Source organism: Silurus aristotelis, assembly GCF_946808225.1.
Source record: "Silurus aristotelis genome assembly, chromosome: 21".
NCBI lineage: Eukaryota > Metazoa > Chordata > Actinopteri > Siluriformes > Siluridae > Silurus > Silurus aristotelis.
Genome location: NC_139594.1, coordinates 12,539,540 through 12,566,163, shown reverse-complemented (window position 1 = coordinate 12,566,163; position 26,624 = coordinate 12,539,540). Strand labels below are relative to the sequence as shown.

The 26,624-nt window shown below is 37.1% G+C and overlaps 3 protein-coding genes across 4 annotated transcripts in view; 1 reads left to right on the top strand and 2 right to left on the bottom strand.

Moving 5' to 3' along the window:
• Window positions 1-3,859, bottom strand: part of trit1 (tRNA isopentenyltransferase 1) — a 41,861-nt gene extending 38,002 nt beyond the window's left edge. The window contains exon 1 of the mRNA XM_083523734.1: window positions 3,273-3,859. Coding sequence (XP_083379860.1) covers window positions 3,273-3,470 — 198 coding nt within the window. The 5' untranslated portion in view covers window positions 3,471-3,859. The remainder of the gene's footprint in view (window positions 1-3,272) is intronic.
• The window catches only part of yars1 (tyrosyl-tRNA synthetase 1), a 239,454-nt gene that overhangs the window by 165,254 nt on the left and 47,576 nt on the right, over window positions 1-26,624 (top strand). The window lies entirely within an intron of this gene.
• myclb (MYCL proto-oncogene, bHLH transcription factor b) lies at window positions 5,022-10,030 on the bottom strand. The gene is made up of 3 exons (XM_083523773.1): window positions 9,686-10,030; window positions 8,520-9,134; window positions 5,022-7,491 (listed from the first exon to the last, which is right to left on the bottom strand). Exons 2-3 carry the CDS (start codon window positions 9,082-9,084, stop codon window positions 6,854-6,856), a joined length of 1,203 nt encoding a protein of 400 aa, XP_083379899.1. The 5' UTR covers window positions 9,085-9,134; window positions 9,686-10,030; the 3' UTR covers window positions 5,022-6,853.

Sequence of the window (26,624 nt, the reverse complement as noted above, 5' to 3'; positions counted from 1 at the left end):
CAGGCTTACCTCACAAGTTTCTAATATTAAAATATATACAAATAAATAAATGAGAAATTATTTGTTGATTTATTTATTTAATTTAATATTTGACATTTATTAGTAATAAATATTACCCCATGCCCCATTATTCATAAATGCCATTGCCCTCAATACCTGATTCTAAAAAACCTAGGATGCAGCCACACAGAGTTATAAACTACCAAGGAGTGAACTTTTTTATCGTTTTATCTGACAAATCTGCTTTATTTCGACATCTTTAAGAATTAATGAATGGATATTCGGGTAACAGTTCAGACAAGGCCAATGGTTTAATATCACAATCATTTGAAGTATTATTAAACATGGCCCCAGTCCATTAGGGGTTAACTGGCTACTTAAAGACCCATGCAATCATTTTTCAAAAAAAATATGAATCAAGTGTGACAGAAAATCTATTTCAGACATTTGACCTTGTTGTGACATCGACCCTGTTTTGAACAACTCCAAAATTGCTGGTTAAAACAGTTCCATGTATATACCACAATCAACCACTCATTCTTTTGATTACAAAGTCATGAAAATATCAGAAAGAGCCACTGACAGACAGGGACAGAGGCATAAAAATAATTTGTGGGATAGAAAAAATTGCTTAAGTCAGCAAAAGCACAATTGGATATGCTGTTAGGTCTAGAGAGAAAAAAAATCAATACGTGTATGATGTATTTCATTTAATTATATTCCTATTTTAAGAACACTAATATTTTATAGTAATTGTAGAATGACTGTAAAACCATGCTAGTTCCTGGTATAATTTACTTCATGGCAGGTGTAACCAGTGGTTTCTTCAACAGCCATGCTACAAAAATGAATGATTGAATAATTTTTCATGTCGTAGAGAAACCAAAAAGCACATGGTCTTCTGTACTGAAGTCTCTCACATGGTGGAAAACGTACTGATTGTCACTGACAACAGAGAAAACTTTAATAATTTTTGCATTAGTTTCTTATTAGAAGCATCCGCTATACAAGACCATTTGAATGAACTGTTACTACACTGCTAATAACAGCTAATAACGAAAAACAAATGCAAAACCTATGATTTAAAGATTCAAGAATATAACAGCATTGTGATTTGTTTAAGCAAAAAAATACGTGTGTTGTTGAGTTTCCTAATCTGAATTCTCTTAAAAATCTCTTAGTTAGCTAGATCACAAGTACAAATCTGTGATTTACTGAACAATAGTAAAGCCTGTGTCACACAATGGTATCCAATGCTACCTGCAGCTAGTTACCTTAGGACATAGATTCTCAAACCAAATGCCAGGTGCACAATTTACTCAAAAGCAAAGCAAATGTTATATAACATCATGAATGTACAGCATTAATACCTGCCTCCCCTGACTACTTCAAATGACCACAGAGTTAACAAAATCTGTTTACAAGCGATCAGTGGAAATTTGAGGCACGTGTAAAACAGGTGTGCAATTATGAATAAACAACCTAAAAAGGATGTTGATACAAAGGCTGTGATTATATTTGTTTTTCAGCATATGTATGCAAGATGGCTAGTCTGCATGTTGATTGTGCATGTACACAATGTGCTCATGTTGCAATACCTACATATTCAGAGGAGGCAGTATATGAAAAGCAGTGTCTACAGTGTCTATAATCAATTTCTCATGCTCACCATTGTCCTCTAAAGCTATGTGGTGCTTCCATTGCTGTTTCTGGCATTTTTTTCTTCATGATGTCCTCCTCTACTTACACAACCTTCACAGTTTCTACTTGGATGTGCACAGATGTGCAAAATCAGAGGAAGTGCTCAAAGCAGGTATTCCATTGCTTTTTCAGGTACTCCAGTGCTGGCTGGTGAGGTTTGTGCTACCTTTGACTGACTGACTATTGGAGTCATGGTAATGGTAATTGTCTCTAGAGAACAACTCTAGCTCTCTAAACAAGGCCCAGCTAAGCTTGGCTTTTATACCATATCCTTTATTGCTGTATATCCAATCCCAATCATTTGTCATTTTTTTAGCTGAATACAGCTCATCGAACCAAAGAGGAGGTACTAGCCTAGAGATATTAAGTTAGAAAAATGTTTTTTTAGACTTACAAAAGTTTAAAAAGTTAGTCAAAAAAGTTTGTCAAAAGCGGTAACATTAACTGCAACTGCAGAAAACCATGAAAATATATATATATATTATAATATTATTATTAATATTATATATATAATAATAATAATAATATATTATAAGTATTATTATAATAACTCCTGTTTGTTAAAATAACTGATTTTAGTGGACTAACCCCTCTCTAGATGTTTAAACAGTACTATGATCACATATCAAGTACAGTCTTGTATCTAATTATAAACAGGCAGGTTTGTGTTATTCAATAGTTCTGAGCCTGAACTCCTTAAAACATTGTTATTCAACCAACATGATATAACAAGATGAAAACACAAACCTATGAAGAGCTGAACAATTTAAAAACACAAGTTTAATTCCCTGAAGGTTTAAAGTAGCCATTGGGTGAATCCTCTGCTGCCTGTGAGGATCAAATGCAACTGAAAAAACATCTGGGGTTTGAGAAGATATGGAAGCAGTATGTGATGCAAAAGGGACTCACTATCATTGTGTCGTTTTAAAAAGGTATACCATTGGCATACAGTGATTTCTTTTACAGCCATTTGTAATTAAATGTTTAATAAAAAAAAATAAAAAATCAACTTAAAGAAAGCTCTTTCTCTCTCGGTGTTGGACAGAGATAAATGCTCTAACAAGTTCAGAAGTAAAAACTAAATAATCAGGAGAGTGTTTTTACAGGTAACTACTGGAATAAAAATGTGTAAGAAGAATAAGCTCAATATTTTAGTTTTAGCTCACCAGACTATTGTTCTGAATAAAACGAAACAGATCTGGTTAGAAATAAAATCAACAGAAATTGCATATCGGATGATCGGCTGTTAGAACAGGGAAGAATTAAACAGCATAGCTACAGCTCTGTTTTAAATAATAACTGCATCCATCATCATCATCATCAACATTATAATCATCCTGTAGCTGTTTCATGCAACCACGATACAGACATGACAGGTCGTGTTCGCAAACCAGCCTATTTTACAATCAGATCTCGAACAGAAAGCTGTTTCGAGTATATGATTTGAGTATTATTGGAACACTCATATGAAGGCATATATGGAAAATATACAGAATTATATTCGGATCTTATGTAATACAGCGTCTCCTCTTATTTCAAGCATTCGCCTAACACTTTGTATGGAAACTAACCTGCATTGAATCGGCGCTTATTATTTCCCCTTGAAGTCGTTTTCCGATCTCGATCGCTAGTTTGGACTTCCCGGTACCGGTAGCCCCTAAAACCACGACCAAAGGAGGAATTATGCCTTTCCCGAACGCACGCTGCACACCAAGACTGGAGGCCGCCATGATGGCAGAAACCGCAGAACCCCAGCCTCCACTGCGCATGCGCGTTTGAATCAGCGTGCCTCTGATCTTTGTATCTTAGCAGTTCCTAACAGTTTCCATAGAAACACTGGGGCCGCGTGAGAAACGCGGATTTTACGCAGCTGCTTTTGTTGTTGTTTCCCGGAAATCCTGTGTTTAATGTGTATGACGTCGATATGATCAAATACGTCAAATCTCTCTATTATATATAATATAATTTAGATCTTTAATAAGGATTAATATTTTTTTTTCCAACAAAAATATATATTTTTAGATCTCTTCCATACGCGTTATTGACCCCTCGCTTTACTGCATAACTGGTCACTAGGTGCGCACGTGGTTCTGTTGACTTTCCCGAGCCAGGTGAGTCACACGCACTTCCCGGAATACACGCATAGTCGACTGGTTGCTATGGAAACTGAGCTGTCCCCGCCTCCGGGAGAAAGAAAGAGATGTCCGTTGCCATGGTGATTTGTCAAAAAGCGCGTCTTTCTGTCCTGCAGGTTACACAGAGACTCTCCTACACCACATACAGATTCTACAGCGCGTTCTGCACGGAGAGAGGCGTCTTTGAAGGATTTACAGGGAGAACAAATATTAACAATCCCGTTTTCCGGGTTATTTCAAAGTTCGGTGAAGTTTTACACTTCAGCTCTAAATTAATGCATCTTAAAAATCAATAAAATGTTCTTTAAATAGCGCTTTTACCAATAGAGACTGTCCCAAAGCAGCTTTACAGAACTAAATAGATCACTAATATACATTTTAATAGTCCATACAACTGTATCCCTTATATGTTCATCCCTAATGACAAGTGGCAAAAGAGAAAAAAACCTTGAGAGGAACCAGAACCAGACTCAAAAGAAATCCATCCTCATATTGGGATCACCGGATGTCCATTTATTATAGTTCAATCATTGTTGAGGTTATCAGCTGTTCATTGATGGATGCTGAATGTGAAAACTGTTCATGGTGATTGTAAAAAAGCCATTGAAACAAACAACAAAATCTACATCCATCTTCATGGTTCTTAAGTTTAACAGTGCTCAGAAACTTCACAACCCAGTAACTTTAAATAATACAAACACATTTTCTGCAAATCCAGTACACACACTTACTGTAATTAAGCTATATCTAGATTTTAAATTAAAATAAAAAATATGAAGGATGTCTCTTTATGTGACATTAGACAAGATTTTTTCACATTTTCTTTAATGGCAGCTTTGGGAATAGTTTCAGCTGTAAGCTTCTTCTGATGTTATTATAGAGAGACAGATTGTGGAAGATGCTGCACAAAATGCATGTAATCATTTAACATCCTAGAAGGAATGGATTTTATTTGAAAGAAGGAATAACAAGAATATGTAGGTTCATAATCTGTTACTGGCACGTCTGATCAATTCTGGAGTGGAACAATGGGTGTAAACCGCTTTAATAAACAAATAAAAAATGTGTTATGAGAAAAATAAAAAATATTTTTGTGATTAAAATTATTACATTGTTTTTTTTTTCCTTCGCTTGGATGCTTTTGTGACAAAAATTAAATAAAATAAAAAAAGCTCAGAGACATGATTGTATTTGATTTTTAATTTATTGTTGTGATTTTTAACTTTCTTTTCTATAGGCTCATGAGGTACCGAACACAAAGTGCTTAATGCTGCTGTCGTGCTCCAAGTGTAAAAAGAAATAGCCACTAGGAGAGACAAAGTGAAAAAAGAACAAACAATAATAAAAAATAACAATCGGCAAAAAGAGAAACACTACGTGACAAACCTTAACAGTATCAAATGAATTCTTAAAGCTTGGCTCTTCCACTGGAGAATAAACATTAAGACTGAGAGTGTTGTGCTTGCTGATGGTATATGCATCTTAGAGAGATAAAGTGGCCTGAAAGTCTCGAGTATAAAGAAAGTGATCAGTAAAATGCAACAATGAGCTTTCGTATGTTTTCTTTGGATTATTTTTCAGACAAATCAGACCTAGTCTGATTCAGACCAGACCTAGTTACACTGAAAGTCACTTATATACTTATATTCAAGACTAAGTTGAATCTGAAAATTATTAAGGCAGATGTGCAAATCAGCCTTTGGAATAAGAGTGGTACTCTAAAAGGCTTCTTTAGTTAAACGAGGGAAAGATTTCAGTGTGAGAAAGCAGTGTGGCATTATACCACAAGAGCCGAAAAGTTACGTGATTTAAAGGATATTGCACTAAGAAGAATACATGCGCTGTATTAAAAATAAATGGGAATCTTTTAAAATAATAAAGAAGCATATACCACCAGTAGAGCTTGTGTGGGTACAAAGTGGGAGAAAACACAGAAAAAGACAAACGTCACAAAGAAACACAGAACTCTGTAAGAAAATAGATTATAAAAGTCTCTTCTCAGCATTTCTGAATTACTGAGCAAATATTATATATACCCCCTTAAAAAACAGAAGATGATTAGGCAGTGGCAACAACAAGGTGACTAGCGATGCAAAGGTTCTAGTGTCGTTTTAATGTTTTACATTTTTTTGTTGTTTTAATTTTTATTAACAAAAATAGAAGCTTTGAGATACTCTGAGAAAAGATTAAGCCGAGTGGGCCAACCAAGTTTCAGAACACATGGAGGCAAATATATATAAAAACAAACACACACACACAAAAAAAAAAAAAAAAAAAAAAAAAGAAGTTAAGATCAACAACCTCGATTTTGGTATTAAAACGGAAAGCATATATAATACACTTTACATACCTATACAGCTGAGCTATTATTTACAAATGATTACAGATATATCAGTTTATATACAGGTCATGTCGGTAAGGCATGGACTCCGATGTGCACCAGTACAAGAACATTTTGAAAACCGAAAAACCAAATATGAGCAAAACGACAAACAGTCAAACTTCCTGTCTGTTGGACTTCAATCCTGATTCAGTATTGCATGGACTACACAAACTTCACTTTGAAAACGTTAAAATTGTTCTGAACATTAATAATTGCACAGCAGGGCAAAGACTTTTTAAATCAGGTGATATGCTAATTTCTTTACACAAATCCACTTTTAATATGATAGCTGTACGTGCATACAAGCTAAATGCTACATTTCAAGCAATGGTCAAATGGTATGATAATTCAAATTGATAGGATTTCCTTGACTAAGATTGTAGTAATATTGAAGAGATTTGTGGGTTGTTGTTTTTTTTAAATCAGCAGGGCATTCCTTTGGGAAACTCAGTGAAGTTTATGTAAACCACAACACACCAGGACTAATAATCCCCCTGACTACAGAATCAAATGTGCAAAAACCATTGGATAATAAAACAAAAAAAGGTACAGATGTCTTTATTCTTAAATAATCCCCACTTTTAACCAAACACTCTCGCAAACAGTTCTTGTGACTGGCATGGATCTGTGAACATTAAGAGCGTTTCAGTTCTGCTATCCTCCGAAGAAGCTGCTGATACTTGTTTTTGAGCTGCTTCTTCTCCTGGGCTTTTTGCTTATCCGTGACATGTAGCTGACGCAGGTACTCGGTCGCCTTGGTCAGGATCACCACCTTGGGCGTCTTTGGACAGTCCAAGAGGCCAGGAATTTCATCTCTTAGCGCCAAGAAGCGTGAGCGCAGGTCATTGCGTCTCTTTCTCTCTAGGTAGTTGTGGTTCTTGCGTCTGTCCATGTCCTCACTGTCTGAGCTTTGAGGGCTGGATGGCTGCAATTTGGAGCCAGGATGGGATAAGGCAACAGGAGGTGAGGTGGTTGTGGAGGGTGTTGGAATTGAAACAGATGCAACAGGTGAGGATGGTTTGCTCTCGAGTGTGTGGGCTGTAGAGCCTGGCCGAGGCTGTGAGATCTCCTGGCGAATCCTCTTGCGAGGGGGCTCTGAATCAGGGGATGGGGCGGCGTAGTTGTGCTGCTGTTGGTGGATGGAGATGTGGAAAAACTTGCCTTGGTCTTGTGGGTCAGCACGCAACGTAATGGTGACCGGCTTGCGAGAGTTCACTGGCCGTGACTTGCCATGCTTGTGTTCCACAGTCACTACATCGATCTCCTCATCATCTGAAACCAATATTACAAAAGATTTAACTCTTGTGCACTTACTATGATTTATACAACATTTTATAAAATGTGTGACTTCATAGTGATACTATAAAATAACAGAATAATAAACACTGGCCAAAAAGTTCTCTTTCCAAAAGCAGCCCTCTGGTAAGAACCCAAATGCATTCAAGGCCAACATTTGCGTCATGACTTTCAAGTTTCCAAAATTACTAAACTACTTCATAAATGGATTTATTCAGTGACAAAAGGCAGCTTAACTGCATCACGTGAAAATCATGCACAAGTTACAAAAGAATGTTAGTAACTTGATGAAATATTCATTGGGACATTTCACTTTTGCTTGTCCCTAAAAGAACTGCTTAGTTTCAAAACTGTCTTCTTTAAAGCAGGCATTTTCCATGATTAAGGCTTTAAAAGACTGAGAGAAAAAAAACCTTTTTAATCTGTCTCACAAACATTCTTTTATCCTCCACTAACCCTATACTGGACTTTTCTGCATCTGGTCTTCCACAGCTCATTCAGTTCAACCACTTCTCATTGGCTCTTCTTACAGCCGTTCACCCTCTGAGCCCCCCCCCACCAGTAAAACAACCCATCCTGTTGTTCAGGCTCAGGAATGTAGGACCATGGCACAAGTCCACAGAGACATTCCACAAGGATCCCGGAATGATGTCAACCTCGAAACCAGGGCACCGGCGCATAACTGGAGTAACACCTCTGCAAGATTCTCAGATATTTCAGTAACTATTTAAAATATCCTACAGACACTGCTGTTACACTGAAAAAGACAACTCACTGATTCAATCTTAGATGCTGCTCACCACTCTATTGAGAGGTTTTCCTTTTAATTAACAGGTCTTCCATAACCAAACAATTGGAAAAAACTTAAAATTCCTGACTTAATGACTCTTCAGCAAGCAATTGATTACTTGAGAGACAACACATTTCAATATCTCTGAGCAAGTCTGTAAAAAAAGTACTGGCCCATCACAGATCTAAATCAAGGTCAAGGACTCTGCACCTACCAGATGAGTCGGTGTGTGACTCAGAGCCGGAGGACACCTGCTTCTTGCAGCCGCTCAGCGGGAAGGTCAACACAGCCGCCGGATCCACACAGTCCGACATCGGACTGCTGAGTGATAAAGATTCCACGTGACCACTCTGTGACCTCGACGGGGGAATCTGGGGGACGAGAGGCACCTTGGCCCCACCCTGGCACAACATGTGCTCACTGACAGCCTTTTCGAGCCTCTGAGTGGCTGAAAAGCCGCTCCACATGCAGTCCTGAATGATTATCGAGCTCAGATTGCACTGTGCCTCATGCTCTTCATCCTGGCCCAGGAAGTGCGATACCCATTCGAGTTTGTCCCCAAGTGATGGACACAGAGACGTTTCATCCAGCCTTCTCACAGGAGACGTGGGCGGGGTGGGCACCAGCTCAAACTTCTTCCAGATGTCCTCACTGGGTGCAGTGGATTTAAAAAAGTCTTCGTCTGGATCGTGGTCGTCGTAGAAGTAGTGTTGGTACTGATCCGGCTCCTCCATGTCCCAGCATGCATAGGGTAAAGGGCTCGTACTGATTCCCAACATTTATAGTCTTTTGGAAGTGAGCACAAGCCACAATTTAGAAGAAACAAGATCTGAACAACAAAAAAAGAAGACAAGCAATTAAGAAATTATTCATCATATCTTACAACTGCTGCTCATCAGTGTGACCTAAAGCAGCCTAAACGAGAGCCAGAGGACAGGTTTGAAATTAAGGATATATCAATTAATAGAGATGGTATACATCATATCATATCTCATATCATGAGTTTGTTAACAGGTTGAGGGATATTAGATTTCAGGCTAACAAGCGTTAAATCTGTTATTTAAATGAGCAGGGCGCAGTCACGCCACTCCAATAAACGTGACTAAGAAGATGTTAAGAAGTACAAATCAATGTCATTGTAGAGACTGAAAAAAAAAGGGGGAAACAAATAAAAGTTTCGCAACACGTTTAGATTACACAAGCTGAGCTCCACCGGGCAGCAGACTGGGGCGGTGTGTACAGTTCTGGGGCTCTGGGCTGGTGTGCGGGAACACCGCAGATCACTGCAGCTCATCACAACCCATTCACTTACAACTAACCAGAAAGTCTTTTAGGCAAACAGCAAGGAATAGAAAACGTTTTCTCCTTTCTCATGCTTACCGGAAAATATTCTCCAAAGTCTGTATCCCGCAAGACATTTATTGCGAAATTCCCTAGAGCGACTGCGCCGTGCAAAAAAAAAAAAGAAAAAAGAAAAACACTCTTTTCTTCTGCAGGCCGGTTTAGTGTCCAAAACTCGGCTTCCCAAGCAATAGGCTGGAAAAACACCATGTATAATTTCTTGCGTGCTGGGCTCTGGTGGAGTTGGTCCGTGCTTTTAGTTCTCTTGCGTCAAATACAGGTTGAAACAGAGCACACTATCAGAATGTTACCGGCACCGCCGCTAGCGCTCACTATGGATCCTGGAAACAACTACAGCGCGGTATTATCACACCGAGCAGGCGCGCGCATTTTACATAAAGAGGCGGAGTTTTGTTCGCATAGACACGCCTCGCTTAAAGAGGCAGGTCCGGAGTGAGACAGAAAGGCGGCTGTGCGAAATTTGGCAACGTTCCCTAATAGTTTATATTTACATTTACTGCAGACGTCCGGAATCCTCATCCAGAGAGACTTCCAATGATCTTTATTAATAAAACAGGCCAGGTGAAGGTGACCTTTCTGAAAGGTCCCGCAGTGGCAGTTTGGTGGTGCTGGGATTTGAACTCATCACCTTCTGATCAGAAGTCCAACATCTCAAACACTGAACTTTACACATCCCAGATCAAACAAGTAAATATTCTTATCCATTGATCTCCTTTATACAACTTTTGGGGTTTGGGGTGCTAGGAATTTAAACTCATCACCTTCTCCCTTATATGTAGCATATTTACAGCATGTGATATATTGATATATATATATATATATATATATATATATATATATATATATATATATATATATATATATATATATATATATATATATATATATATAGTGCCGGGGCGCAGTCGCGGCACTATTTGCACCATTGCTACATTTTTTGCACTTCTGTTAGATGCCACACTGCATTTCGTTGCTGTGTACCTGTACAATGCAATGACAATAAAATTCTATCTATCTATCTATCTATCTATCTATCTATCTATCTATCTATCTATCTATCTATCTATCTATCTATCTATCTATCTATCTATCTATCTATCTATCTATCTATCTATCTATCTATCTTCTGATCAGAAGTACAACATCTCAAACACTGAGCTTCACACATCTCAGAGAAAAACTAGTAAATATTACACAATATTCCTTGCTTGCCACCAACAATTGCCTTCTAATGTTTAACCAATAATACATAGTTTATTTGTAAAAATTTAATAAAAAGTTATATTTGTTTTGTAGTCTACACACAGTTTGAGGTTTGACTATAATGCAGAGAGAATAAATGCATCAGTTTCTGTCAATTTTGTTCACATATCTGCAGAAAAAGCAAAACAATACAGCTCAGATTTCTGTGTCTAATGTATTGTAGTAGCAATTTGCTAGATTGTAATTGTAACTGGCTAAGAGATACAGAAGCCATGCTGGTCTGTGTTTAGAAAACTATGACCAGTCTTTTTTTTTATGTTTACGAGTTGCATTTTTTTCAGGTACTCAGGTACTCTACAGGGTCTAGTGGTTGATGTCACTTATAGTACATTTTCCACACATTGTACACTGGTATCAGATCTGTACAGTTAGGTGACTAAGACTGATAGGCAGATTGTGGTTTGCTGTATCACATTATTCACATTATTTTTGTAGCATCAGTCCAACATGCTCCAACATGCAAGTTTAAAGTATTCCCTCCACAGCTCTTTGGGACTTGTACATAGTGATGCAACCTGTCACAGACTCACAGTCAATCCAAAACAAACCCTGTGAAATCAGGATCAATTAATAAATACACACTATTACTTTCTCCCTGTCTCATTTAATAAACTGGTTAGTAGCCATTCTACCAATTACTATGCATGAAAAGTGGTTCAGTGTGTATAAATAATTTTCTGGATAAGCAAGGGGGCATTATTTATCTTAATTTTTTTTTTTTACACAATGTATAGCAGAGCCTGCAGAATTTACAGAGCAACATTACACACAGCTAAGATGGGCTTCTAATTTGGACTAAAATTCCCCTAAGTATTGGAAAATGAGGAGCTAGGAGTTGATGCTAGTTGTCTGTATGACAATAGAAAAGTGTGTGTGTGTGTGTGTGTGTGTGTGTGTGTGTGTGTGTGTGTGTGTGTGTGTGTGTGTGTGTGTGTGTGTGTGTGTGTGTGTGTGTGAAATTCTTTCACATTATCACAATTATGATATTCGAGGTGTTAATTAAGAAGTCTGTCCTCAAAGCTGTGCTCTGGAAAAAAAAATAGAACATTTTTAATGGACACCTTGAGTAAGTGAGAGAAACACAAAAATGTTTTGGATATAATCGGGTATATTGGAGATCTTTAAAGGGTTTGTGTAAGGAGATCATAGAATAAGATCATAGACACACTTTTTCATTTTCATTTTCTCTTTCAAATCAATGCTGTAACTGATCGCTTCTGATTTACGTGCTCTCTTCCTGTCAATGCATTGAATCATAAACGCTTGATAGTGTGAAGGTGTGTTAAATTTGTATCCATATATTATTTAAAAACTGTGTGCACAAATGAGTCAGTTGTATAACTATTTGTGTAGAACCAAATTGATATAAATCCTAGTTTAAATCTTTTAATATTTGCTCTTACCCTTTAACACAAGTCAAAATTAGCTTTAGCTGTAAGCATAATGAATGAATGTAGTTTAGCTATAAAGTGTTAGGAATGGCAAAATGTGTGTTAGTGTGTGTGTGTGTGTGTGTGTGTGTGTGTGTGTGTGTGTGTGTGTGTGTGTGTGTGTGTGTGTGTGTGTGTGTGTGTGAGAGAGAGAGAGAGAGAGAGAGAGAGAGAGAGAGAGAGAGAAGAGAGAGAGAGAGAGAGAGAGAGAGAGAGAGAGAGAGAGAGAGAGAGAGAGAGAGAGAGAGAGAGAGCCTACATTACAAATTGACTTATTAAAAATGTATTTTGACTCTGGTTGTGATGAATCTGTTATTCTATCTTCACTATGGCATGTATATTCAAGGATCACTCACTGCCTTTAGCTTGAGGCTCAAAAGGACACAGTGACAAAGTGCACTAAATGCCATCTGGTGCCTTCAAGCCCTGAAGATATAACATAAGAGGTCAAACCAGAGGTAATGTCTCTCTCAACCACATGAGTCTTAGACTGTGATCTGGCTGTTTGATCTACAGGCAACAGACCTTTCCCTAAAACCCAGATGTAATTTAAAATAGCAAAAAAAGTGATATTCTTTAGTTGAGCATTCAAGTAATGAAATCAATATTTATATGTAGCTCTTATTGCCTCCTTTATTGTCATATGTACAATATGTTTTCCCTGCATGCAGACCCTCCCTGCATGGATATGTATATGTAGTTTTCAGCAGCCCATCCATCACAAGGGTACAAACAAGGCTGGGTGAGGGGTCCAAGGCTGAGTGAGGGGCCCATCCTGGGTGAGGGGCCCAGGAGGTTTTACTAATCCATTGCATTGATATGCAGAATAAACCCATCTGAAATATGGCCATGCACTGTGTGCAACTCATCAGATAAGTTATTATTTTCAACTGTTTTGCAAAATGATTTAGGCTGATGTATTTTCAGAGTAAGAGCTTTCATGCCCACTGAAATTATGACGAATGACAGTGTGTAACCAGCTGTTAGTTACTTTCATGCACACTTGCTAAGATGTTGCATAAGTCATATGCACAAAAAAACAACAAAAGAAAGTACTAAGAAACTTAAGGGAGTGTTAATTCGATATTCAAATAAAAATAAGTTATAGTTTATTATGCATCACAGCCATTTCCATTTCATATGCATGCATTTGCATGCATCTTTCTGTAGCAGCCCAATTTAAATAGTTGTGTTTTTTTTTTTCAGGCAACAATGAAGAGAGAAACAAAGTCAACATTCACATTCGCCACCAATCCAGAATAAATCTATTTGTTTTACATTTTTAAAAACTCTACAAGCATTTGCAAATAAAATGCAAAATGAAGATATCACTAGCATATAAGCCAATCTTTAGCAGACTAAAACTACCTAATGAACTTAATGTCAGCTAAACTGCCTGTCAGCTGTTATCAAAACTGTCTATATCCATGTTTTTACAATTTAGTTTCTTCACAGACCCATGGATCCACCCCCAAAAAAACTTGCAACAACAGACATCCATCTAACTCACTTCTCCTTTCCCTATACTACTCAACTGAGCAGATGAATGGCTTAGGGGGTTGGTTATTTCCAAATGCTAGGTATTTACATGTCTTTAAGCAGTATACAAAGTATCTTTTAACTTTTTTTTTGTTAATCCTATTTGAAATAACTGGATGCTTCTGTTTCTTTGCCCTGATATGACCCAAACATTGATCCAGACAAGGCATACAATCCCAACATCTTTACACACACTATAGTGTGTTTGCACCTCAACAGCATCAGCGTTAGTTGTAGAATTCTTGCATGTTTCTGTAAATCACCACAAACATACAATATATAGACTTCTCACCCTTGATCAGTACCTGTCTTTATTAACGCCCTTGTAGCTGAATGAGCACAAATCTTCACATCTACAATCCAAGATCTAGTGGTACATCTTCCCAAAAGAGTGGAGGTTAGTATAGCAGCAAATGGTGATTAAATGTGGCATGTGATGTTTAAAATATCACAATCTTTTGTTCATATGGTCTATAAATCACAGTTAGAATTAGCCTAGAAATTATGCAACTAAAGATTTACAGTCTTTCAGACTGGCGGGAGGCTGTTCTATGACTAAGCTGGGAGGGGTAATAAATATGGTTGTTACCACACCAAAAGCTGACCTATCGTTCAGGATCTTGTAATGATTTGCATTGAATTTGTCTGAAAAAATGCTTCACATGAAGTATTGTGACTTTATTTAACTTAATTAATAAACTAAATTAATTAATATCAGTATTAATACACCACACTAACTGATACACACTAACTAAAATCTAATGTTTACACAAATAAGGAATAATATTTGATGAACATTGGCTTAACACTTTAAAGTGTGTGTGTGTGTGTGTGTGTGTGTGTGTGTGTGTGTGTGTGTGTGTGTGTGTGTGTGTGTGTGTGTGTGTGTGTGTTGTGTTGAGGGGGTATTAACTGAATATAAAGCTCCAGTATTTAAGAATCAGTTTTTTACTATATGCTGTAATATAATATTTTGCTAATTCATATTAATTTATACCTAGATATGAATTAGTTAAACATGAGTCCATTGATCATTATTTACTCTTGACACAAATGTCAGTTAAACGTATGTTAACTTTGTTATTGTGTTTCTATTACTTACAAACTACTCAAGCGCTCATTAAATGTGCAGCAAAATGCATGCATGATAGACTATACAAATTAAACAATTAGACATCAGATACAATTTTACAGCATATTTATAGCATAGAGGCCGCTATGTACTCAACATTAATGACAAGTTTTACTTATCAAAACAATCTACATATTATTGTTCTATTTTACTTAATGTACATATAATCAAAATCTCAAATCAAATATCATCAAAATCATTAGAACATCACATCCTATTAAAGTTGATGAGATGCAAAGAGCAGCTTGAACAAGACCCTTTTGGGGCCCCTACTACATACACATAGAGAGGGGGAGAGAGAGAGAGAGAGAGAGAGAGAGAGAGAGAGAGAGAGAGAGAGAGAGAGAGAGAGAGAGAGAGAGAGAGAAGCCTCCTCCTGAGGTGGGTTTGAATGGGGAGCGTTGGGGGTCCTTCAGCTCCTCCTCCTCAGGAGGTTATTGTTGGTTCTGATTGGTTGATTTTAAAAAATGCACAGCTAAGAAGAGACCCTCTTGTCTCCTTCAATGTCCAAATGCAAATAAAGAGTAATCCAAAGTGTATGGTCTTCTCTGTAGGGACAATTACTCACTCTCTCTCTCTCTCTCTCTCTCTCTCTCTCTCTCTCTCTCTCTCTCTCTCTCTCTCCAGCATAGATAGATATATATATATATATATATATAGATAGATAGATAGATAGATAGATAGATAGATAGATAGATAGATAGATAGATAGATAGATAGATAGATAGATAGATAGATAGATAGATAGATAGATAGATAGATAGATAGATAGATAGATCACTTGATTCATCCAATAAAGAAATTGTTATAGATAGTGTCACAACTTTCAGCAAATGACACATTGTGACTGTAGCTGTTTTGCATATTTCAGAAACTCTTGAGCATCTTGAGATTACACTGAACCATGTGAAAAAAACAATGTGTGGCATTTCTGCATTCATAGTAATTAATAACACGGTAATAAGTAATAAGTGGTAATTAGTCTTTACCATCATGATGAGCAGAAAAGCATAGACAATATGTCCAGCCTTAAGGTAGATATGCTACATGGAAAAATGTTATATGATTTGATGAAACAATCTTTATTATATTTTTCAACAAGTGCATTTGTGTTTGCATTTTTACAAGTCCAATTCAATTGAACGGTCACTGGAAATAAATGCTTAATTATTCTGATGGATCATCTTTATTCAATGATTAAACATTTTTCTCCAAATGGGAGTGGTTTCATTCAGGGCAGCCCTGCCCTTAGTAAGAGGCAGGGAATAAGAGATTAAAGAATAGTTTGATAAATATAGAAATTGTGTAAATGTGTTCTTTTTGGAGAGATGTATTAAACACTGATCTACAATACTAGAATTTAAACTATCCATGGTGACACACAAGAAACACTCTCTTGGCTCATAGTGGATCAGCACCTAACTGAGTCTTTCTGTATTACTGCATCAATGCATTACTGATGCATCAATCCTGTTGAAGAACAAATTATTTTTAGCAACCTCATTCAGATGTATGACCTTTATGTTTATTCCAGAGTAGTGTCACTGGATGGACATCCTTTTTTCCGTTAATGAACAGATGTTGCTGGTCATCTCTGTGCATGTGTTTCTGTATGCGAGTGATGTAGAGACCATGATTGTGGGAGGTTTGGGTGTGGAGGTGGTGGTGGGGGAATTGTGGGGGATGCTAGCTGCTTAGTTGTGCTGATCTGTCACTTCTCTTACAGAGATAATGAGGATTTCACAGCTGATGTCTGATCAGATAAGAAACCCACCACACCCAGGTTCTAATTATTGTGGCAACACTAAACTGTAACTGCACTGTGTATACATGTGCAGTACTTCCCCTTATGGTGTCCCTAATATCTCCTTGACACCCAGTCAGATCAGAACATGTGATTTACACAAGGTGCAAATCATCATATCTCACACCCTTACAAATTACACGCTTTCACTTTTCCTCCAAATACAACTTAAGAAACAACATTTTTTTTCCCTTTCAGCTTTTCCATATTTGTCTGGTGTATTGAATCTTAGGGTTTAGACTTTGTATCTTCTCTGAGTAATCAATTTACAGAATGCCTTAGAGGATTGTCTGTGAACTGGAACAGCACTGTTTGGTAGTGCATTGTTAAATCGATATTACTGCTTATGTGCCATTTTTAGGACAAGATTTTTTTTTGAGACAGTGACTGGTGTCACCTAGAGAGTAGAAAAGCTGGACGATTGACCAGAACACAGGAATGTGAGTGGATTAGTCATGTGACCTGTTTGACTGATGCATCATCATTAATCCTGAAAGCTGCAAGGGCTGTACTTTGAATTCTTGGCTGAATCAACCCTGAGAAATAAAGAGAGATGGAGAGAGAGATAGAGAGAGAGAGAGAGAGAGAGAGAGAGAGAGAGAGAGAGAGAGAGAGAGAGAGACAGAGAGACAGAGAGACAGAGAGACAGAGAGAGAAGATTGTGAGCCCAACTCTATGTACAGCGTGTTCTTGTTGCAAACTGTGCCTTGGCATGGTGAGAAAGAGTGTGAGAGAAAAGAGAGAGAGACTTAGTAAATGCAGGAAAGCGAACGAGAAAGAGAGAGAGAGAGAGAGAGAGAGAGAGAGAGAGAGAGAGAGAGAGAGAGAGAGAGAGAGAGAGAGAGAGAACAGATACAGATACAGATTGACTGAGAGTTGGAAGGGAGGTGAAGAAGGAGGTGGTGTATTTCACAGCAACAGGCTCTGTTAAAAGATTGCATAATCGGTATCTGCTGATTAAAAAATTGTGAAGGCAGCGTGTTGGCATGTCATTATGTTAAACGTGCAGACTGTACAATTACTCCTTATGTTAGCGCCATATGTATTTCTTCTTATGGCCGAGAAGATTGAAAGGCTTTATGATATCCATTAACAACAAATTTACATATAGATAACATTAACTGCATTGAAAATGCTGCCCACCTGCCATCTATTTTACCAACACACCACCACAGAGGTAATACAGCAGCTGTGTCCTATGGCCAGTGCTCACTAAAACAAGAATACAAATTTTCCTTATATAAATATAAGATGTGAGCCATTAACTGCAAAAAGACAAGCAGTAACAACAAGAAAAACAACCAACAACCACAACTATGATGAAAAAAAGTCTGCTGCTTTAATTGATTATATATATATAAGTATACTCTTTGTGAAATTGCTTTGCTACTGCACTCTTAATGTATTCCGTAAGGACATCTGCAATACATATTTTTTAGACAGAATTACTGCAATATTTTAAGGGGAGAAAATGTGCATTTAGTGGTTCCTGCTAAAGTAGCATAATCTAATGGATTCTAATGGGTATAGAGAGACTACACTAAGAGTGTACTGTTATCATCCTCCACCCTTTCTTACATGCTGAGCACTGCCTTAATACCCACCTTTCCTTACTTTATCCTGTGGACTAGGCCAAAGGGGCCAACATCTGCCACTATCCTTTAGCCTCCTCCCTGTTTCTCTTCCTACCCTGATTCAGTTCTCATCCTCTTTACCTCCTACTGGTCATTTAAACGACATTTGAATGAGTATTCTATATTTACTATGAATAATTCAAGCATGTATAACAGTAACTATGTGAAGAGGATTCCTTCATCAGGATTTATTTCGATCTCTAGCAAAAACACAAAAGCATGAAATTGATCCTACCGGGTTTTGCCCATATAATATATTGTAAGCACAGACTTTGAGGTCTAAATCATAGAAATAGGAATCTTAATGGTGTGTGCATGGTCATGAAGAAAACCATTCCCTGAGCAGTATGTACACATTAAAGAAATATAAATGGAGTGTTGGATTTATTATTATCATTTGTTGTAATGCTTATGTAGTGATCAATAGTAAGTTGTGATTTATGCTTTACCATAAATGCTAACCATATGATTTTATTAATGAAAAGTTATTCAAAGTTTGAAGACAAAATCTTTTCCAAATTGATTCATTCATATTCAGAAACTGCTTTATCCCGTTCAGGCCTTTGCTGTATCAGATTCCAATCCCTGGAACATTAAGTGCAAAAGTAGGAATGTGGCAAATGGGACTCTAGACCTTTACAGGAGCCCATACACACATTCACACCTTGGGGCAATTTAGTGTAGCCAGCCTGTTGTAGGAAGGTGGGAAAGAACTGCAGACTTGAAAGAAATTTACGCAGACAGAGGGGGGAATGTGTGAAAATCCATGCAGACAGTAATCTGAATGAAACTAGGAACTTTGGAGTTGTGAGGCTGTAGCACTACCTGCACTATGGAGCACTGTGGCACTGCTTTACATACGGGAGAAGGCAACATGAAAAGAGTAAATAAGTGTGAGAGGTTATTGTAAATTAATGAATGTAGCTCAATCATCCTGCCATGTTGTAACACACATGCATCAATCTACAGCAATTTTTAAGGTACCAATAATCTGATTTAACAGAAAGTGATAGCTCACTGGTTAAGGCTTTGTGTTACTGATCTGAAGGTTGGTCACACAAGTGGCCACTCTTGGGCTCTTGAGTAAGGCCCTTTACCGTCTGTGCTCCAGGGGTGTTGTATCATGGCTGACTCTGTGCTCTGACCCCAGCTTCCTAACACTGCTGAAATATGCAAAGAAAGAATTCCACTGTAATGTACATGTGACAAGGAAAAAACCTTTACTAACTGCATTAGCACAATATTTATTGAATCCTCAGCAGTCGACTCGAACACTGTTTCTTATTATCCTTCGAGCAGAAATTATTTTTGTGTGAGCTGACTGTAATTGATTAGCTGCTGCTAAAACTTTTAGAAATCATTCTGCTTTCTTTCCTTGACATGCAGTCACTAAGTAACTGTCACACTATGGAAGATAGTTTGAACAATCTTTTTTTTTCTCATAGCTCCAGTGACAGTGAATGAGCAATACTACAAAAAGTGTGTCAAAGCTGGTTACATACAAAATGATTTTAAAAAGTTGACCCTTATATAACTAGGTTACTGTGAAGTTGTACTGTAACACTGTAATGAATACATCGGGTAACTGAAAGACTTCGTCTTATGACACAACCTTTCTTTTTCACTCCAATCTGTACTGCACAAAAAAAGGAAATGCAAAATATAAAGAAAAATAAGTTGTGTTAAATATGTAAAAAAAATAATTAATTACAAGTTTAAAAAATCTACAACTACCCATAATAATTAATAATAACAATAACAATAACAATAACAATAATAACAATAATAATAATAATAATAATAATAATAATAATAATAATAATAATAATAATAATAATAATCTGTGCACGACTCAGTTTGGAGCAGGGACACCCAGTGGTGGGAAAAAGAAAATACATTCCTCATACTTACATTCTTATACTTATTCGAGTAAATCAAATTTGCTAATGTTTACTTGATCCTCTAATGTAGACTCACGTTATTTTGAAGTTCATCTCTTTTGTTCTCTCAAAATTCAAAAAGAGCAAATAGTTTTGGCCGCACTCAAAAGACTGTAGCATGCACTTTCTTTGTGTCACAAAGCAGAAAGCCTACTACATTCACCAAAGAACATTTACATCTCAATACCAAGCTGAGCTCGCAAAGGGAGGCTGACTCTCTTCCCACTCACTCTAATAGAATGCCCTTGTCATTTGGTGTTTTTTTTCTTCTTGCAAATCCGTGATCAAGGCTGAACCTGTATATATTATGTGTGTTTAGACTGAATTGTACAGTAGGAAATGAGCTCAAAGCCCCATGCACTGTAGGATCAGTGTCCTGGCCTTGCTTCAAGGCCCCCTTTTATTCACGCCCACTCATCTGTAAACTTCTGCTGCCTCTGCAATCATTGTTCAATCAGTCTACCGCACTGCTACAAGCACACACACGCACACACTCACTCTCACATACACACAAAGAGCTCATCATACCAATCCCATCTATTTGTAGTTTATTACACTCTTTACACAGCTTCTTTTAGCACACTGATCTGTGATTTCAAATATAAATAACTCTAAAATGCAAGACTTTTTTTCTTAATAAATTGCATAATTTGATGAGGAGACATCTGTAGCCAAATGGAACTACACAATCTTTTATATTTTTACAGAGAAAGTGTTTGTATGATTAAAGATTAACGTACATATGTGTAGTGGGCTACTAAAACTATGTGCACATGTCAGATTTTGGCATTTTTTACTATATGTAATTCTGAAAATTAAAGGCATTTATGAAATATCTGCTTTTTATGGATACCTCAGTCAAAATTAAGAATACAGAATTAAAAAATCTTCTAATTTTGAATTCTGACTGTGAAACCAAAACATCCATCAGATGAGAACTTCTGAGAACAAAAACTAAAACTAAAGTAGAACTAAAACTTCCGGTTATGATAGAATCCATTTATCATCACAGATTCCTTGGCAAACTGAGAAAGTCTGCTGCTTCCCAAGTGATTGAGTCAACTATCTATGTCCTTTGCACCTCGTCAAGATTTTCAACAATGGGCTAATGGAATGTGATGCTTGTTGACAGATTAGGTGTACATTGTGGTCTGTTATCTAGTCAAAATCAAGATTAACAGGCCAGCACAAAGGGCCATGTTGAGTCAGGAGGTCCAGATGACCCACTGTGACCTGCTGCCACAGACATGTTCCTTACTTCAAAGATCTGATCTCTCAAAACTCAACACCATGCATCAAGAGGCAGGAATGTGAGTGGCACTTGTATGGAAAGAGTTATCAGTGTGTATAAACAGAAACCTGGCTTTTTTTTAATGAATAATTTGTGCTCCTGCATTTGGACTCTATTTCTCAAATGATAAACAAACTAATAGCCTGATTTAAACACCCCATCCCTGACCAGGAAGTTACTGAGGATGATGACATGAACTAAAGAAGTTACTAAAGATTTATAATAATTAGAAGGAAAAACTTGTTTATATACAAATCTAATTAATCTTCTCACATGCCTTTTTTGGGACCCAGTTACCTTAAATAGCTGTTGTATATGACCAGTAAAATTATGTCCCCAAAATAAACATTTGCTTTTTTTAAGGGATGTTGTGGCTTTTTTATTGTGAATATTTGTAATGAATTTTTACACTCAAGTGAATTTTCACATATAAAATTTTTAAGGTCTACTGCTGTACACCAGAATGACTAGTTCTCTGTTAGTTACTTGCACACAGGTCCTGAAAATGCATTTAAACAGACTCTAATTGTTTACTTTCAATCTTGATTATTAGAGAAAACAAGAATCTGCAGTCTGGGTTGCACTTGTGTACTTTACTGTGAGTACAGCCAGAGGAGCTGTGGGATATTTCACAGTTTTCCTCTGCAATGTGAATGGTAATGTATCCTTGTCGCCTCTTCCTTTGATTGTCGGAGAGACTCCACCTTTGTCATGCACAGTAGAGACCCAGCTGTGTCTAAGAAAACAGCTGTAGTTTTGTGATTGGTGCTAAAAGTCAATTGCTTCCTCTGTGTATACTGCTTCTAGCTGCCTCCTACTTGTCTGTGGGATAGTAAATGCCTGTTTGTGTACACGTGGGCATGTACTTTAGAAGAAAAAAAAAGAGATCAAAAGAATCAATGTTAAACTGCAATTATTGTTTATTTGTTGTTGCTTGTACCAAAAACATTTGACGATATGTACACAGTTCTGGTGAATCAGACAAATGTCAGGAAACGGCTCACACTGAGCAACTGTTGTAAAGCAGAGGCGTTCATAGCTTCTAGGACCATTCAGTGTTTTTTTTTTTTAAGATTTGCTGGGAAATTGTGCACATTTAGTATGTTTCTGTTTATTCTTTAAACTAATTGAAAAAAGAAAGGGAATCTGTCATCAATAAAAAGCTACTCAGGCTTATTTAGGCTATTTGAATCTATTTTTATTGTATGCATACCATATGCATACAGATACAAAGGACAATTATGCTAAGACCTTTCACTATATTGCGAGAAACAATGTTTACCAGAATACCTGAAAAACATTTAATAAAAAATGAATATATTATTTGGATTGAAAGTTAAAGTGCTATGAAGCGATACTCAAACATATATAAATAGGCAGCACACAATAATTGTAAACTTATTTATGCAGTGCACAAAAGAAAAGCATTCACCCTTTTGTCCAGAGATCTCAATCCCAATTTTGTCACAGCTATCTGTGGCCTCTAGTCCAGGAGCATAAAATTGACTTTGATCTCAGAGTGGAAAAGATGGAATACTGCCTCTCCCCTATCAGTCACACTGACATTAACCAATCATGGCCATCTGTGAGTTTGTGTATGCAGAAGGGGGTGGATAAAATTTTTTCTCCGATAGTGTTGTGCCACCCTGTTACGCAGCTGGCTGAAAAGAGGTGGTATGAAGCATGTGTTAGCTTTCACGCTCCTGGGCTGGTAGCTGTTGTGATAAAGGGGAGTTGTCCGCAATGGTGGGACTTTATAATAATTTTTTTTAGGTATTTATTTTGATGGCCAGAAAAGTTTACATCACACTAAAAGTATGTCTCATGACTGGGAAGTTTTGCTAAAGGTTTTTGACTTAATGAGAATGCAAACTAGCTTTAAAAAAATCTAAACAGATTCAGGGCATTACACTCCTTAGCTTATATTGAAATGATAAGAGGAGTTATTGTAGTAACTTTCAGATATTTCAGGAATGAATAGCTTGTAGAAAGTAATTACCCATGTAGTCATGTGGTTTAATTGCAAATCCATTTAATTGCAAATGGATACAGCAAATACTTGTTGGGTGACCAGAATAACTTTCTATTGTATTGTCCAATACTTCAGATATTGGATCAAATTACATTAATGACACACTAGAAGATGTAATTTCTCTTTCTCTCATGTTCCATTCTAACACTTGGTTAGTAATAATCTATGTCTAGGTCAAACAATTTAAACAAATTAAAGTGTAATGGATTTAATTTTAAATTTACATAGTTTACATAGTTGGGTTTATTGGGTCAACAACAACTGATCTTAGGTTTCAATAACAAGTAAATACAGACTAAACACGTTTTCTGTTTATTCTTGGCACAAAAAAAGATGTTGAAATGTTTTGTCCATAACAAGCACACATAAAAAAAAACTGCAGTTAGGCAGAAGTAGTGCTTTATGTTGAATTATTTCTTTCTAAGTTAACAAATTATGGTTTTATGTTATTTTTCAAACGACCAAAAATTCAAGTGTGAAAATTAGATTAGAATAATTGTAAATGTAAATGTAAATAAACCAGCCATTCCTTTGCTCCTAAGCCATTGTTGTATTTTCATTGTTAACATCAGCTTAACATTTATGTGACTTTTTTTTTTTTTTTTTTTTTTTTAAGTTGTCCGTTCTCAGGAGGATTTGAATAAACCTCGTAAATACCCCTTTGCCTTTGTTCTAGCTTTACATGTCAAATCCTTTGCATTATGCCTGCATTTGTCTTAAATACGTATTGTCTTATGAGACAATTTCACAGTTTTAGAGCCACCCCACAAGCTGTTGCTCTTATGAGGTATTCAGCAGTGCCTGAGAGAAAGGCAGATCCTTTGGCATCTTTTTTTCCACCCACTGCGGCTATTTGTCCTTTGCCCACTGTAGCTGTCAGCGCTCCGATCATTGTGTTACACCATTCACATTTCAGCCACAACAATGCTCAAGACAATTCTTGTTTTCACACTAAAGCACTCTACAGGTTAACTGAAGCTGAAGATAACTCAACTCATCCTCCTCATGCTCCTCATCCCTTCACACCCTCACACCCTGTTTCCTTTGTGTCTGTAGCATATGTTGCAAAAACAGTGAAGGCCAGAGGGCATTCCTACCATTAGGGAGAAGTCAAGCAGTGCACATTAGCACATTAGCAGCCAGTCACCCCAGAGAGATGGACCACTACAGAGTCTGCATAGGTTTAGGGGGTGAGGGGAGCTGGAGACGCACCACAGGAATTCAGATTATTCAGAGAATCCTTCTCATTGATCCATTGATCCCACCCCAACATTATTCACTCACGACAGCCCATACTACCAAAACTCAGCTTCTTTGACCCCAATCACCCCTTATATCCTTCTACCCTAAAGATGTAATCTAGAACAGATTGAAGAGAGAGGAGGCTCTTGTTACTGGCAACGAGGCACACTACCTTCTTTGTAATGTATGTAACTGAAAGAATGTCAGTTGAAAGGTTGTGTGGTGAGGTCTACCCCGGTCAATGCCTCCTCTGGCCATACTGGTGCAAAGAGTGATAGAGAAAGTGCAGAGATAGCGAATGAAATCAAAAGAAAGTACGGGAAAAATAGATGCCAGACACAGTGCAAGAGCACAGTGCCATCACTTACTCCTGTTGTCCTGGAACACAGAGAGTCCATGAGGGAGGCCATAAGGCATATCCATGAGATGGATGAGGTTTGTCTTGTAGAGCACTCATCAGTCACTCAGCTCTTCGTGCGTGTGGAGAAAGAAGGAGTAGAATACATCTGTTCTTTACATAACACATGAAAAGGAAGCCTAGCAACAGTCGATTTACCATAACCTTAATAGCTAATTTGTATTATCATACATTGGATACATTAGGGCAGAGTTTACTTGCATGTTTTTCTTGTGTCTGAGCGGGTTTGCCTTGGGTTCTCGGGTTTTCTCCCTCTTGCCAAAATAATGAAATAAATATATTAAATGGATGGACTAGGAAAAATGGCCCCTTGGAAGTGTAAGCATCATGCCTATTTTCCTGGAAGTCTGGAACCTCCATAACTCTGATGTCTGATAAAGTGGTTATTGCAACTGATTAATTGAGTGATTCAAATTAAGAATGTCACTTAATTTTTCCACAAATACAGCAGATTGAGCAGTCCATTTGGTTCTGGTTAAATCACTAAACCAGGAGCTTGGGATATGCAGATTTCATGGCCAGGCTTTTGAATGCTGTAACTACAGCATGTACTATTCCTTCCAAATCTCACCACCTGCTGCACTACATTGGCTAAAGTGAAAACATTTTAACAGTGGAATTATTTTTATTATACATAATAATTGCATAATTACATGATGTGCATAAACAACAGACAAGCTTTCCATTAACAGCAACACACAGGTATGTGGACACACAGATTCCAGTCCAAAGCCATGATTTAGATTTTCTTTAAATATTTTTGTGTGATTTATATATTATGTAAAATACATGGTCTAAGAGTTATTGAGTGATGATTATTTTTGTCTCTGTGACTGCTGAGTTTAGCCAGAGATGAAATCTTTAATGTGTGTTCAGTAGATTTGAGTCAATTAGCTGTAATGAGTATGGATGAGACCCAATACATCACAGGCCAGCATTTTGTCTTGGCCATGGCTTATTAGGCTATCAATCAGGAGCCTCCAATCAGCCAACTGAGAATCTATGCACTATAGCCTTGGTTTGTGTTAAGTTTAGAGCTTCTTAGTCGATGAAAGATTATTCTATTATGTAGATGTTTCCAAAAAGCATTGGCTGTTGTTAAATTTACTACATTTCCACATCACAGTAATTGAATTACTTAACATTTCATCATTCTTCACAATGCTTTCAGGATTTTTTTATGCACAAAATAATTGACAGATATTTAAAGAAAGCATCACGTCCTGAGTGTT

Excerpts from the sequence above, each read along its gene's own strand:
- myclb (XM_083523773.1), bottom strand. The coding sequence starts at position 9,084 with ATGTTGGGAATCAGTACGAGCCCTTTACCCTATGCATGCTGGGACATG. Across the intron at positions 7,492-8,519 it reads GTCACACACCGACTCATCTG|ATGATGAGGAGATCGATGTA; the intron begins GTAGGTGCAGAG and ends TATTGGTTTCAG.